General features: G+C 41.8%; 2 protein-coding genes across 2 annotated transcripts in view; both read right to left on the reverse strand.

The window, feature by feature from the left end:
- The window catches only part of LOC310676779 (uncharacterized protein), an 8,421-nt gene extending 748 nt beyond the window's left edge, over positions 1-7,673 (reverse strand). The window contains exons 1-5 of the mRNA XM_083438908.1: positions 7,474-7,673; positions 3,957-4,084; positions 3,066-3,218; positions 2,357-2,512; positions 1,011-1,157 (exon numbers count right to left, since the gene is read on the reverse strand). Of these exons, the coding sequence (XP_083295034.1) occupies positions 1,011-1,157; positions 2,357-2,512; positions 3,066-3,218; positions 3,957-4,038 (538 nt within the window). The 5' untranslated portion in view covers positions 4,039-4,084; positions 7,474-7,673. The remainder of the gene's footprint in view (positions 1-1,010; positions 1,158-2,356; positions 2,513-3,065; positions 3,219-3,956; positions 4,085-7,473) is intronic.
- A 1,805-nt stretch (positions 7,674-9,478) lies between these two features.
- Positions 9,479-12,589, reverse strand: LOC310676085 (trefoil factor 3-like). The gene is made up of 3 exons (XM_083437417.1): positions 12,447-12,589; positions 10,925-11,071; positions 9,479-9,720 (listed from the first exon to the last, which is right to left on the reverse strand). The coding sequence occupies exons 1-3, from the start codon at positions 12,511-12,513 to the stop codon at positions 9,707-9,709; spliced, it is 228 nt and encodes a 75-aa protein (XP_083293543.1). The 5' UTR covers positions 12,514-12,589; the 3' UTR covers positions 9,479-9,706.
- Positions 12,590-16,138: the final 3,549 nt, after the last annotated feature.

Below are 16,138 nucleotides of genomic sequence, written 5' to 3' on the forward strand. Positions count from 1 at the left end.
ATGCAAATTTGTTCTTCTGCCTATTAATTAATTGTTGTTAGCCGCCCTGAGCCCGGCTTCGGCTGGGGAGGGCGGGATATAAATAAAATTTATTATTATTATTATTATTATTTCCTCCCATTATTATTGGATAAGTCTCTGAGTTCTAGAATTCATAAGATCCTTATATGTTTTGAAGTAAAGGAAGAAGATACATTCAAATGAAAAATAAATGGGAAAGGCTTTTGATATAAAATACTCTGAAAACCTATTGGATCTTTAGTTTACTTCAATTTATTTCTACAATCATAAGTTGTTGTTTTTACAAGATGTGCTATCAGGGCCAGCACTAGGATTTTTGGGGGGCGGGGACAGAGCTTTTGCCAGGTGCCCTTCCGTTAGCTCCTCTTAGCATCACTCTGATACTCTCCCAAGCTTACCAGGAAACCGATGACAGTGGGTGTGGGTGGTTGGCAATAGCGGTGGGCCATGATGCTGAAAGCAGGGCAGCTCTACCTTTCTGGCTCCTCCTCAGACCAGAGTTGTTAAGACAAGTACTAGATGAGAGAGTAGCAGCTGCTGCCATCTTAATCATTCCCAATGCCTCTGGGACTCACCTCACTGTTTCTGTGATGGAGTGGGGCCCAGACACATTAAGGTGAATGAAGATGGCACCTGACCAGCACATCTCTTCAAAGTGCTTGTCCAAAAAGATTTCATTTTTTTACAAATAAAATAAAATAATTGAAGCTGGAATCAGCTGACACTGGGGCTGGAGACATGCTGTCATATCCTATACACACAGAACTGAAGTGGTGGGGAGAAAAATGTGCAACTAAAAAAAAAATTAAAATGGCACAAGACTGTAGTTGCAGCCCAGTGTCCTTGGAATATTTGGTATTCTCATTCCAGGACAGAATCTCTATGGACATGGATCAAGATGCTATCCCTACACTGCTCTATGGAGGCATACTTCATCCCTCTCTATTTCAGAAACATCTGTTGTCACAAGCAGGTTGCTGCTCTGTTACCTGTTATGGATGTTGGGTAAAAACACCACCGAGTACTAACAACATATGAATTGAAACAGCATCCTCTTCCTTGGCATTCCTCAGCAGTGATGCCCGGGTATCCACAGTCTTCCCTTGCACTCATGTCCATTACACAATGCTGGGAAACTGTTCAGAAAAATGAATCATGTTACTGCCAGCCTTCTATTACTTCTATTGATGTGCCTTTCATGTATTTATCTGTTTGGTTATTTTAACCATAGAATACACAAACCATTAAAAGACTTGTTATGGACCATGACTTAGGCAGAAACAATTAACAACTGGTCAAAGGGTTGTGCCCAATCCTATTTTCTCACTATCATGTGGATAGGAGTCCTCCTCTACATTGGACTGGAATTTGGAGGAGGAAGTGTTCTGAACAGAGATCATAGAATTGTAGAGTTGGAAGAGACCACAAAGCTCATCTAGTCCCATCCCTTGCAATGCAGGAATCCTTTCCCCAATGTGAGGCTTGAACTCATGACCCTGAGATTAAGAGTCTCATGCTCTACTGGCGGAGCTATCCTCAGCCAGTGAGGCTTACTGTTGCCTGCCTTGTGCTCTCTTGGGGAAGAAACAGGCTGTGGAACAGGAACTCTCCTTTTCCATTAACCAGTCCTCAATAGGTTCATGCCCTGGTTATCTCTCGCTTGGATACCTTTGAAGGTGACTTGGAAACTACAACTAATCCAGAATGTGACAGCTAGACTGGTGACTGCAAGTGGCCACCAGGACCATATAACACTGGTCCTAAAGGATCTTCACTGGCTTCCAGTACGTTTCCAAGCACAATTCAAAATGTTGGTGCTGATCTTTAAAACCCAAAACGGCCTTGGCCCAGTATACCTGAAGGAGCCTCTCCATCCTCATTATTCAGCCCAGACACTGAGGTCCTCCGTCAAGGGTCTTCTGCTGGTTCCCTCACTGTGAGAAGTGAAATTACAGGGAACCAGGCAGAAGGCCTTTTTAGTAGTGGTGCCCTCCCTGTGGAATGCCCTCCCTTCATATGTCAAGGAAATAAAGAACTACATAACTTTTAGAAGACATCTGAAGACAGCCCTGTATCAGGAAGTTTTTTTTATGTTTGATATTTTACTATGTTTTACATGTGCTATAAGCCACCCAGAGTGACTGGGGAAACCCAGCCAGATGGGCAGGGTATAATAATAATAATAATAATAATAATAATAATAATAATAATTATGTAACAAAACTATTGATTGTTTACATGACATCAGGTTACATAAGAACTTAAAGGAACATGATTGTGAATGGGCTTATATATCCCCTCTTGAATTCGGAGAACATTAACACAAAGTCATTACCCTCATTCACTGGGGGATAGAAGCACATTGATGTGTCAGAAGCCTTTCGGTCAAAACAGCATCCCATCCTTTTGCACCTCTTGCGCGTGATCCCTTGATAGCCACAGTCCACTCTTGCTTGGGGTTCAATCATTCTCTTTGCATATCGGAGTGAAGCTATTGGAAACCATATGCCATGTTTTAGGCAGCTTGTAATGTTGCTTTCAGCCTAGGTTGAGAAATAACTCCTTGTTGGCTTAAATGAAGCTCATCAAAACCAAAATCCAAGGACCTAAATCAAGGTCCTGGAGCTTAGACCCCACCCCCTGGCACAGAGCCCAAACAGCTGAAGGACTGCCTCTTCCCACTGCAGCCTGCCCCATGTGTTAAGATGCAAAGCCCTGCTCCAAGTGCATTCTTTATTTGAAGTAAAACGGCACAGGAGACCAGTTGCTTCGTGGTGGCAACCAGGCTCTGAAATGCCTCCCACAGGAAGCATGATGAGCATATCTTTAGTTATTTTAGCTATTCCATTTCATGCCTGCCCTTCACTAAATTCATGAATCCAGAGTGAACAACTGGAGGAATTGTTTGCAAAATTTGGAAGGCTGTGTTTTGATTCTCATATCGTTTCAGAAACTGTGGATTAGGTCATGTGAAACGAATCTAATTTCTACCCTGTCCCTAGCTACTTCCCATTCCTCCCCCAAACCTTTCATGTATCATTTACCTCTTTCTCCAGAAGGTTTGAAGCACCATGGGACATCAGGCACAGTTGCATCAAAGCAGCAGCCCTTTTCTGTGCATTGCTCTGCAGTGATGCCTGCAGAAGTGGAATCACACCTCTTTCTAGCCTGGACATCCATCAGACATTGGCATGCATCTGTTTGGAAGGAATTGCTACATTTGGAGCAACCATATTTACCATTCCATTGTAAAGTAACCAAATGTGGGGTGGACAGTTGGTGTGTCATGTTGTGAGCTGGGTTTATAGAAAATAAATCATGTGGTCCCTTAATACTTTGCATTTCTTCATGAATTCAAAATATCTCAACCAATTCACAAGGCTCCTATCTCCTATTGTGAAGAGTCTATCTGGCTGTAACTGGTTGAGCTTTAATGTGAGAGTTTGGGATAAGCAAATGCAGCCTATAAGTAACAGGAGCTTAACATTACAACAAGCAAGAAGTCTGCTGCACATCCATCAGATACCTGCCTCACAGGGGCTGGTACAGTCTCCTTGTCTTTGGTGCCAACATTATCATTTTATACAAACCAATGTTTGATCAGCAAGTGTGGATTGTCTTCTGTACTCTTTGTCAACAGTAATGGCGACAGTGGTTGGGTGGGTGTCTATAGGACATGGCACTGTAGCATGGGTTTATGAAGCTATAATAAGAATGCCTAAAGGAATTTATGGACTACAACAGTGGCACTCAAGGTTATCCTCAGTTGACCTCACATAGAGAGAAAGAAAATAATAATTTCTTCTATGGGAATTATTTTACTAACAATTTATAGATGACTGCATTTGCCTGTTGTTTCGTCACTTTGCTGTTCGTCACTAACTCGGCTTCTTTTGTTTATTAAGAAACAAATATTATATGCAATATATACTTACATGGTGGATGTCTTCTATTTTGGGAACAGACAGATCCTAAGCACAGGGCAGCAACCAACAATAACCATTGCTTGCATTCCATTGCTATATCCAGCTTGTTCACTTTAATACTTTCCAATAAAACTGATCTGAAATAGCATATGTTTACATTACATTTATATCCCTAAATTAAAATAATACAAATACTTAAGCTGGTTCATTTATCGGTGAAAAAATGCTGTTCAATGGCAGATTCACGGTCCACAGGGTCCTGTGCTCAGTCCTTTTGGGAGGATCCTGTTTGTTCACCTAAATAAACAAGACTATGTCCAAAGTTATGATGGAACTAAATGCATAATAATTGTCAATTAATCTGTCATAACCTACATTTTGTAATGCAGACCTTTGTAATGCTAAAATGATTGAGCTCATTCAATGATCTTCAGTTAAAGTCGAACGTTAGTAATGGACTCTTTTAAGGGTGTTGAACAATCTTTCACCAGTCACACCTGATATGGGTGAGGTTTAAAAATATTAATTGTCTCTACATTTGGGAATGTGGTACTCAAACCAACAACAGGCTTGTAAAGTGCAGTGGGAGACTCTGATGATATGAAGTCCTCACTGTGACAAAATGCAGGAAGAATTGCAATTTAATTTATATTTTATTTTTATTTAAAGAACAAAACAGGATCAGTTTCCTGAAAAGTGTGGATTAGGTCATATTCTACCCAATCAACACAGCCTACAGAGCTTAAACAGAGCAGGGGCAGATGTGATTTAGAATTATAAGCCACAGAAATAAATGGTATGAGCATACACAGAGTGCACCTGTCTAGCCAATGAGGAATCTCTGTTTGCATTTAATTTGATGATTCAACACTAACAACGACCTGAAATAAAAACTCTTTGGGTTGTATTCAGTGCTAATCCTACTCTGAATAGACCTGTTGAAATTAGTGAGCATGACTAATTTAGGTCCATTAATTTTAATGGGTTTACTCGGAGAAGAACTGGCATTTGATTACATCCCTTCATTACCAGTCAGCCACATGATACATGGAATCATTGCTTCTCCTTTACCAAAGTGGCAAGAAAAACAAGAAGCAAGTAACCCCAGCACCAAAAGATAGTAAGGATCGGGCAGGATTCTATCAATGAGTCACACCAATAGAAGCTTGCATAGGAACTTCTGCTAGTGCCTTAAGGTTTTCCTCCTCTCTCCACTCCATGGGCGTCCTCCACACATCAAGAATTGGCTCTGGGGGTCAAGAGAAACCTTGGAACAGCAGGCAGGAGAAGGCAAATCATTGTGTTGTTGGACTGATCTGCTCAGTGCTACATTGAATTCCTCCCACTGTGACATAAAGGGAATCAAGGCCGTGCTCTGTGTGTTCCACTTCACCAGAGCTTAGAGCAATTCCAGTCCCGGTTGTACAAAAAGATTACAAGCCACACAGCATCCATTGCTGGCCAGGCCTCATACTATGGTGCACTTAGTCTAAATGCTAATGCTAATCCTTTTTTCTTCTCTTTTCTGTTACTCTAGGATCAGGGACGGATTTAGGTTTGATGAGACTCTAAGCTACTGAAGGTAATGGGGCCCTTTATATGTCTAGCTGTCCTTTGTCAACAACAAATTGTCGCTGTTTTTTGTGTTGAATATATGCTATATGGTAATTTATGGACCTAATAGGTATCTAAAGCCATTTGCACATAACAAAATATGTATTTTATAAAAGCAATTGATATAGAAATGAGCAAACCAGTGATATTTTAGGGAGCAGGCTAGCAGGCGGGGTCCATTACGTACATCACAGAAGCCTACACAACACTGTTGCTGTATGTAGGTTTTATTTTATTTGTTTTTTATCTTATATTTTGGAAATGTACACCCAGGGTTTTTTTCTTTAGTTTTTTTTGGGGCGCTGTGGGTTAAACCACAGAGCCTAGGACTTGCCGATCAGAAGGTCGGCGGTTCGAATCCCTGCGACGGGGTGAGCTCCCGTTGCTCGGTCCCTGGTCCTGCCAACCTAGCAGTTTGAAAGCACGTCAAAGTGCAAGTAGATAAATAGGTACCATTCCAGCGGGAAGGTAAACGGCGTTTCCATGCGCTGCTCTGCTTCGCCAGAAGCGGCTTAGTCATGCTGGCCACATGACCCGGAAGCTGTACGCCAGCTCCCTTGGCCTATAGAGTGAGATGAGCACCACAACCCCAGAGTCGGTCACGACTGGACCTAATGGTCGGGGGTCCCTTAACCTTTAAGAGAGTGGGGCCCAAAGCTATAGCTTGTTTAGTATATACATAAATCCGGCACTGACTAGGACAACAATCTTCTAAAATATCTGTTTTAGGGGATAAGCTCCCCATGCTTTAAGTAAACTATATAAAATTATAAGACTGCTGAGTTATATAGTTGCAGTCAATAATTGTTTAACACTTGCCACAAATGTTTCTGCCAGAAATTAGAACAGTATTGACTACAACAATACAGCGCAGTGTTTTTATAAACACAGCCAACATGATAAAAGAAAAATGTCCTGATCCAGAGTATTCTGAGTAATTCTTGCTGGATTGGGTCCCTGTGACATCCCTTTGAATCATAGAATCACATGTGGAAATTGAAAAGAAAAAAAAGTTGCTGTATAAAGTGCTTCAAAAAGCCAGTCATGGCCTTTTCCATTCCATCCCCCCATCTTCTATGTCCCTGCCAACAGACACTTAGCATTCTGTGGCCACTGAACATGTTGAGTCCACATCGGTCCAAGACTTTTTGTACTTTCTTGCTTTTTTGTACTTCTGCTGATGCCTCCTCCTTGTGTGTGGAATAATGTCATATTGGCTACCTAAGGATCACCACTTGGAGGATGAGTTTGCTGTAGTGTTGCCATCTATTTGGTCAATATATGTGTACATGCCTCCCATCTAAGTGCACAGATCTGTGGAATGGGACTATGAACAATGATAACACTCCAGATCTTGCTCCTTTGAAGCATCCTTTGAAACCATATGGCAATGATTTACTGTTAGGGTTCCAAGGAGTTGCTTAAGAGCAAGCAGGCAAATGCCTCCCTGCTCAGCTGTGAAGCCTTGCTTTTGATGCCAAAATTAACTTTATCTGTCCAGAGCGCCACTCTCCCATGGCTGGCTCATTCACTGGCAGAATCTGACAGTGGGCGGTCCTTAAACCTTCCCCAGCAAAGCAGTTTCTTGACGCCCAGTCTGCGCCTCCCCTCTCGGCGCGAAAGCTTACTGCGCAAGGAGGGCATGGGTAACGGAGGACCTCTCTCCTCCCCGCTTTGCCCAGGCAAGGTGTCCTGGCACCGCCTTGCCTCCTCCGAGCCCTGAAGCTCTTCTCCACTGGAGGCGTGGCTACTTTCCTCCGCTGAGGAGGAGCTGCTTCCCACGATCTTTGGGGGCTCTCTGTAATCCATCCGGCTTTTCCCCTCTCCCCCCTGAGCCGATGGCAGTTCCCTGACATTTACATAAAGTAATGTGCAGAGTAAGTAAAAGAAATACGTAGAAATTTTGGCTTACTTGAAATGGTGAGAAGCTAGACATAAGTGGCTTGATTCTGGTGCTGCCAGACCTAGATGTTAGATAACAGAAAATTTCCTGTCTTCTTCAGTCCCAAGGATTATTCTTTGAATAATGGCTTTTAGTTTGCAGATCAGCGTCTAATAGCCGTGATGTCACACCATGTCTGAACTGAGCATACAAGCTTCCTTTTTTAAAAGGACAAAGGACAAAGGGCTTTTTTATATGTGATAGTTCAGGCTTTGGGCAGAAGGCCAAGCTTCCCAAATGTTTATCTGCTGTTCAGCTAGTTTACTGTCCTCCGACCAGATCCTATGAGGAATCCGATCCAGAGGAACAATCAGTACCCAGATATGTCATGACCTCTGGAGCTGTATTGGCATCCAGAGTCCGCCCAGGAGGAAGGGCTCTGTTTGGGAGGCAATAAACAGTTGTTGCCAGGCAGATAATCATTTGGGCAGAGAACATAAGGCAAGGCACATATCAAATTCACTGCTTCCCAGAAGATACTTCATGCAGTGTTACAGACAACTTAATTGTTTTCAGTGCCGCATTTATGTGTAGGTTAAGTAGGCTGAAGCCTAGGGCCTCTATATCTAGGGCGCCTCGCCAGCCAGCCCGCTCCACAGTGGGCAGTCTCCCCTCTCCCAAAATTGCAAACTGAATACTTCATGCAAGGGCAGGACAACTTGGCCTCTAAATCTAGGGGGCTTGCCGCTCCACAGTCTCTCCTCTCCCAAAATTGCAAACCCAAGACTTCTTGCATGGGCAGAGAAACTCAGGCCCTTTGGGGGTTTTTAAGAATAACGTTACAAATTCATTTTCCTAAAAAAAATAATGCTTATTCCACATAAGGTTTACAAAGTTCAGTTATTGCCTCTCTTCATCTAAATCCAGCCCTCATTGTTTTTGTTGGGAACATTTTAAAATGGAACTGCAGCTGACATCCATTGCAGCAAGATTGACTTGTCCTGCTGCTTCTGCATGGTCTATTATGGTATGGCAGCACAAGCCACTCTACACTTCCATCACAAGATTAGGATGCATTTTTCTGTAGGTGATAATTTTGTATGGAGATACCAGACCAGATGCAACAAAACAACATATAGCATTACCTTTGGGCTAATGCTCCCTTACACTAGTATAGCCTACAAACCAGAGATGAGAAATCTGTGGTCCTTCATATATTGATGGTCTACAACTCACATAATCCCTGATTGTTGGGAAATAGAGTCCAGCAACATTGGGGAAAGCCACAAATTGCCCATCTATGCTATAAATGGTGGCTGAGCTCAATAAAATGTGCAAAGATGGAGATGAATGCACAACAGAGATACAGTTCATCCCTTATACAGCCAAGACTCCCTGGAATAAACCTCACTCTCCAGCCATTGTCACATGGAATGATCGTAAACTCAGGGAAAACATAAAAGTAATTGGTGTGCATTTCTTTTTCTCTGGCCCACTGCCCCATTTTGACTGCATTCTTTTTGAAAGATGAGGCAATCGCCATCTCATGTCCTTAACAACATCACTTCACACACCCCTCCCCTCCTTCCCTCCCATCTCTGGAATAGCCTTCATGGTAAAAGAGTAATTTACTGATTTGTTTTCTTTTTCTGAGAAAGCTTTGGTACTTTCTCTGTTTCCCCATGTGGTATATTATGATGGCATTCTGCCCTCCAGACTTGCACCCAAAGTTGTTCATGCTGTGCACCTGATTATTTTGGTAAACACTGAGTAGCCAGTTTTCTGAGCCAGTGCTATCAAACAGACAGCAGCCTATCCACTGGCAGAACAGAGCAAGGGTCACAGAGGGAAATGATTTCCCTACCCAAGAAAAACAGTTCTTCTAGCACATTTGATCTAAATTCTCCACAATTGTGCATTGGAAAGGCTTGTTTCTTCAATATAGAGAAGTACTTGGCAGGCATGTATAGAGATGAGGGTAGGTGCATCTTACTAAATGTCTGAAGGAAGGAAAGCAGAAATTAAGGACGCAAAACACTTTTGCTTTGATTTATTGCTTCAGGAAGGAGCAAAGGGCTGAACAGTAGGGGGGAAGAATCAGAAGAAGTAATCTACAGCATGGTTTAAGTGGTTCAATTAGTCTCAGAATTCTGCAGGATCTCAGCTGCCAACATTGTCAAGATACGGGTTCATGATGATGAAGTGCCTTGTACACAGCTTCTTCGTGTAGAGAAGTGGTTCCTACTATCACTGAATCCGTTCCTTATAACACACACACTGGATGGAGAAAGTGAAAGAATAGCATCAGCCACACAATCCACTTCATCAGAGCATTTCTTGCCTCAAGCATTTAAAAAAAAATCTCATTTAAACATATTGATGGACGTTCCAAAAATGATCAACATAAAATAAATATAATTTGTAGTGATGAAAACTGCTCACTTAGCTGCCATTCAAAAGGGCAGTCCATTCATCTTTTTTAACCTCTTCCCTGTACTAATATCTGCTAATACAAAATCTGCATTGTGATGTGTGATGCCATTGCAATGTCCACCTCCCAGTCTCCTGCATTTAAGTGTGTGGGGAATTTTGCAACATGATTGATGTCATGTTATTAATTTGATTTAGATATTACTCAGATACCTTTATTGGGGACGGGATGGCCAGTTACAAAAGAAGACAGAGCTCCCACACCTTGAGCAGCTGTCGTACCAACTTCACCTCCTGAAATTCCTTCTTCTACTCTACTTTGAAAGGTTTGGGGGCCTCTGCATCTGGCTAGCCTAGCCCTGTGCCCTCTCCTCTCTGCCCCAATTACACAAATCCCCAACTACCTGTTTTCTCCATCCTTCCCTTTCAACCTGATCTAGTGCAGCCTTTCCCCAGAGCAGTGCTATCCAAATGTTTTGGACCACAATCCTCAGCAGCCCCAGTCAGCATTGCTGTGCTGGCTGGGATGTTGATGAATATATCTGAAGGGCACCTGTTTGGGAAAGGGCTGGTTTAGCACATGTGTGTGAGAGAGTGGCTGGAGAGATGGGGAATGTGATATATGCATCTCTGAGTCTGCAGCAGTTTACAGAGCTGAGCTTTTCAGATGCAGCTCTCTTCCCCAGGTTGTGACTTGGCAACCCTAGATTCTATGCATCTGTTAGAGGATCAAGCCCTCAGGGGCGATTTCTGTTTTATTAGAGAACCACCGTACAAATTAGAACATAACAAATTAGAAAAATTAGAAACGTATTTGACATCACAAGGCCACTGCACAACACCACTACTTGTAATTTCAGAAGGAGACTAGCACAACTAATTTTGGGATTCAGTCCTGCCTTGTGCCAAGGTTACGTTAATGAAAACATTTAGCATAATTTAAGCTCTTATAACAAGACATTCATATTGTACTTTTGTGTGCCAAAAATCACACACATTAAATGTATTTGACACTGGAATCCAAAAACGAATTAGAGTTGTGGATACTAACCTTCTATTGAAATGGGTTTGAAGCACCAGGGGGCATCAATCACATTTGAATCAAAGCAACATTGCCTTGCACTGCATTCAATTTCACCAATTCCTGGGTAGCCACAATTTTCTCTTGATCTTGCTGGAACATTGCATTGTCCTGAAGCTATTTAAAGCAAAGTTTGATATCAACAAGTTGCTTTCTGTGAGGGAGATGATCACGAATGCTCTTTATATAGGCACCAAGCACCCTCATAAATTCATGTACTCCTTTACTTTTTAAATAAAACAATTACATCTATTTGATCTTCTTGTAACCATCACACTAATTACAATTCTAGTCACAATAACACTGATAGTTTTAGTGCAAAAGTAACCCTGGTATTTTCATCATTCATTGCTTTAATGTCAGTCAACGTATTATGGCAAACAGCCAGCATATTAAACCAGAAGACGGGAGAGTTCCCTAATTGCCACACACACACAGCCCCCACTTCAGAATGAAGAATGAAAGCACAACTTCTTAAAGAAGCACCTGCCCTATCATTGCTCTAGAAAAGAAGAAAACTTCTCTTCATTCATGAGAATAACACAATGGCCTGTTATGGCAGCAACGTAAGTTTAATGATCAGAACCTTGTTGCTAGATTATTATGAGCGCAATAATAAGATCAAAATCAGTTCAAAAGCCTGATATATAGATAAACCAAAATTATTATTTTCAGACACATATTCAGCTTACCACATGGTTTTATTTGAGATATTACATATCCAACATTGGACATGGGTATATTTGTTTGTATACTTGGGGAAAAATGCCACAATATGCCATATAACAAAAGATTCAGTAGCTGCCACAAATTCCAGCTTTAATTCTTTTTGATTCTATTTTTAATTAGTAATTTGGTTAGTGTGGGCTGTATATTTGTTAAAGGAGCTTCAGAATATATGGACATTTAGAAGCCAGAAGATACTGCCTATGGTTAGAAGACACAGCATCCATCCACTGCCACATGGAATGTCTTGGCACCAATTCCAGTTCTTTTGCATGTCCCTGATTTCCGCCTGTCTGAGCAAACTTACCAACATCCTAAATGCCCTCTATGACAAATCTCCCCCCCCACCTCTTGCCCCCTTTAGAAATAACCAGAGAGTAAATATGGATGAGCTATTTTTATATTCCTATAATAAAATAAAACCAACTTCATAATATTCACACATTATTAAACACTCCTACTTCAGGTTTTCTGGGTTTCAAAATACAGGGTTTGGGGCTTAAAACATAAACAGGAATGAAGCCTTCTTTATTAGAAACGCACAGAAATGCATTCCTAGATCGCTCTCCAATACTGCCCCACCAAGATGGCCAGATCTAGCAAAATATAAGAGAAAGTTCACCCGCCTTTTAGAACTGATATTTTGGCTGCAGTGCTACAAGCAGAACTGCAGAGGCTTGCACCGCTAGTGTAGCTTCGTTGTATGCCACTTGATTTTTCATATAATACAAATGATAAAAGAAATACTGAAAATGCGTGCACTTACGCAGCAAGGCATTGCTGAGCCCTACAATGGTCAAAATGGCCAGAACCCAGATCATTTTGTTTCCCATTGCAGCGTCTGTGATCAGCCTCAAGGAAAGGAAGGTGGAGAATCTGCAAATGAGAACCACACCAGAGAGAGTTTTGTTTTATATATTGGCTGTGTTTGTTGGCTTGGTTTCATAGAATATTTGCCTAAGGTAGTGCTTTTTGGAATCCTGTTCCTGATATCTCTTTTTGATTAAAATTAGACCACTAACACATTTACCAGCATTCACTGTGACTGGTTTTCCCTGATAGCAGTTCTAAAAGAAAAGAAAACTTGTTCAGATATTAAACTTTGCTAAAGGCTGTTTACACATAGGCAGGTTCCACCCAAGGCTCCAGCATTTACTCTTTAAATCCAGTGTGTCGTGGGAGTGAGCTTTGGGATTAGACATACACCCTGTTTATTGGGATCAGACATGCACCCTGTTTATACACCATTCATTGATGAGCCAGGGTAGGTAGAACACATGCAGTTGAAAAGAGATCCCCAGTATTATATAAACCCATGTCTGCCATATGGATTGCTTTTGCCATTTTGATTTCCCCCTAACTCTGTGAACATTGGTGGTATGAAAAGAGGCTGCTGGAGTGGGTCAAGTAGTTCAGACAAGTGTCACCCGACAGATTCCCTTTGGTTGGCAGGATTTAGATGGCCCTGAATGGCAGGTCTTTGCATAGCTAAGGAAATAGCCAGACTCTATCTGGAAGCAGATCATCCCTACCTGTGGGGATGGTGACTGAGTAAGTTGCTCTCCATAAGAAATGTGATAGTCCTGGTGGCTGCAGAGCAGTGAATTTGGGGCATCTATTGAAATTAAGCTGCCCCTTCAGGCAGTATATATGCATAAATAAAACCATACATGGCAATAAAAATCACATATGGGGGGGGGAACCACCCACTTCCGGTGAAAATGAAACAGGGTGCACACTACGTCAAAGGAGTTCTGGCCCTAAAGGCTTTAGGCAACATGTGGAGACATGTTATAGTAGAGAGGAGTAGTTCTGAGAGAAATATTTCACCAGGTCTTTGGCATAGACTGATATATAATTCCTTGGTTCTCTATTGTATTTCTCCGGTCAGAGGTGGTCATGCTGATACTTGCAATTGTCATTTTTAGCCACTTGTTTTTAATTTTTAAGCCATTTTGAAGCCACTGGGACAGAAAAGCAGTCTAAAAATATTAACATAATGTAACTACTAGATTACATTAATGTAGAATTACATGCACTCTACAGGGTTGCTTGTCCCCTTCCCCCTATAAAGCCAAGAGATGTGTGACATTTTAATGTATTTTTAATCTTTGTTGGAAGCCACCCAGAATTATTATTATTATCACAGGGCTGCAAGGTGTAATATTGCCAATTCTTAAACTCAAATTCTGGTTGCATTTTTTCAGTCTAAAGTCAAAGCTGTGTATTCACAGCGGGTCTGGCTATAGCTCCTGCCTATAACCTTCCCTAAAGTTAAACAGCATATTTGACTTGCACACAGTGAGATAAATCTCTTCGATTTAATTCTAGAATAGAGAGACAAGAAGTTAGGTGCTGTTTGCTCATTGTTTCTTAGGGGAGAAAACACTGCAACGATTTACCAGCAGAACTGACCATCCTAATTTAGGAAAAGAAGTTATTTGTACCAGAACTGTACCTGAATGTGGGATGGAGGGGAGGGGAGCAGGATCAGACCAGCATTATAAAGTCTTATTTTAAGCATTTGTGGGGATGTGCACTGCAACTTCACCACAGTTGTACAATATTTAATGTATAAGATCAGCTTTAGTTCCCTGTGGATTGTTAAAGTGTTCAAGACTCCTGCATTTACTTCTGGGACAAAGAGTGAGCAATTGCATTTCTTAGGTTTTATGTATTACTGTACAGTTCTTGCAATTTCTTTCTCAGATCAAAGTACAACTAATGGGAAACACAAACATAGAGGGAGCCCCCCAGTGTCTTTCTTTTCTTTTCCTGATGGACCGCAACTCCCGCCATTGCTCACTAATAGCCATGCTGTCTGGAGCTGGGGAGAATAGGAGTTCAACAATATTTAGATGGCTGCTGGTTCCCCCTTCCAGTACTAACGTTAATGTGTTTCCCATTGGTTTGCCCTGCTTTTATGTTAAACAGCAGTTTTCAAGAACTGTACGGCAACTCACTAACAATGAGAAACACTCTCCTTCACTTGTTGTCCCAGGAGTTAAAGGCAAGAATTTGCATGCATTTGTATGCTGTGTTTTCATCTATTTTTCTGCATCCACTGTTGCATGAGATTTTCTAGGGTGTGAAATAGTTAACAGGCCCAATGGCTTGTACCAGAAGCCTTTAATGTGTTACTGCTTGTGAAATTTATGCCTAGCTTAAGTGGTTTCTTCCCTTTCTAAATGCTTCCTGTGGCCGCTGTCACAGTGTTCCATTGCGCCAGAAGCGGTTTAGTCATGCTGGCTGCATGACTTGGAAAGCTGTCTGTGGACAAACGCTGGCTTCCTTGGCCCGAAAGTGAGAGGAACACTGCAACCCCATAGTCACCTTTGACTGGACTTAACCGTCCTGTGGCTATAATGCAATCATGTGGCAATGTATGTGCTTTACATGGTGGTTTTGGCTGGTAGCTCTGAAGCTGTTAATCTGCTTGTATATTTCCTCCAAGAAGCTCAAGGTAACATGGTTCCCTCCTTGTATGGTAAGTTAGACTGAGACACAGTGGCCCAATCTGCATTATATATTTAAAGCAACATCATATGACTTTGAATAGCCATGGCTTTTCCAAAGAATGATGGGAAGTGTAGTTCATTAAGGGTGCCGAGAATTGTATTTCCTTCACAGAACTACAATTCCCACAGAACTGGGAAGAGGGATTCTTAAACCACATGGAAAATTGTATCTCAGTGACAATGCTGTCTAGTCTCCCTGCAACAAACAAGTTATCTGGGTATAGTCATAAAGAAGGACACCAGTATTATTCACTTGGGATATAGGTGTGGAAATCACTCCACCATTTCACACACCACTTAACAAAGAGAAATATGCTAGTTTATTTATAATTTGTTATAAATACTGAGACGATACACTGGGGCTGGATCAACATTGATCGTAAAAATGTTATTAACTAATATTATGTGTGGAAGTGTATGGAAGTGAGAGCTGGAGCATAAAGAAGGCTGATCACCGAAGAATTGATGCTTTTGAATTATGGTGCTGGAGGAGACTCTTGAGAGTCCCATGGACTGCAAGAAGATCAAACCTATCCTTCTTAAGGAAATCAGCCCTGAGTGCTCACTCAGGTCACTGAGTCCTGAAGCTGAGACTCCAATACTTTGGCCACCTCATGAGAAGAGAAGACTCCCTGGAAAAGACCCTGATGTTGGGAAAGATTGAGGGCACAAGGAGAAGGGGACGACAGAGGATGAGATGTGTTTGACCAGCATGTGTTCGAAGCTACCAGCATGTGTTTGACCAAACTGCGGGAGGCAGTGGAAGACAGGAGTGCCTGGCGTGCTCTGGTCCATGGGGTCACGAAGAGTCGGACATGACTAAACGACTAAACAACAACATTATATAACTCTCAATGCAGTTTTCCATTGTCAAAAGCTCCCTGCTCTACAGCGCCCTCTGGTGTCACATTTTTATAACACATTTACAACCAACCAGTGT

The sequence above is a fragment of the Podarcis tiliguerta genome (genome assembly GCF_965153285.1).
Source record: "Podarcis tiliguerta genome assembly, chromosome: 4".
In the NCBI taxonomy this organism is placed as follows: Eukaryota; Metazoa; Chordata; class Lepidosauria; order Squamata; family Lacertidae; genus Podarcis; species Podarcis tiliguerta.

Coding starts and splice junctions, on each gene's coding strand:
- LOC310676085 (XM_083437417.1), bottom strand. CDS start 12,513: ATGGGAAACAAAATGATCTGGGTTCTGGCCATTTTGACCATTGTAGGG. Junction 11,072..12,446: donor GCTCAGCAATGCCTTGCTGC/GTAAGTGCACGC, acceptor TGCTTTAAATAG/CTTCAGGACAATGCAATGTT.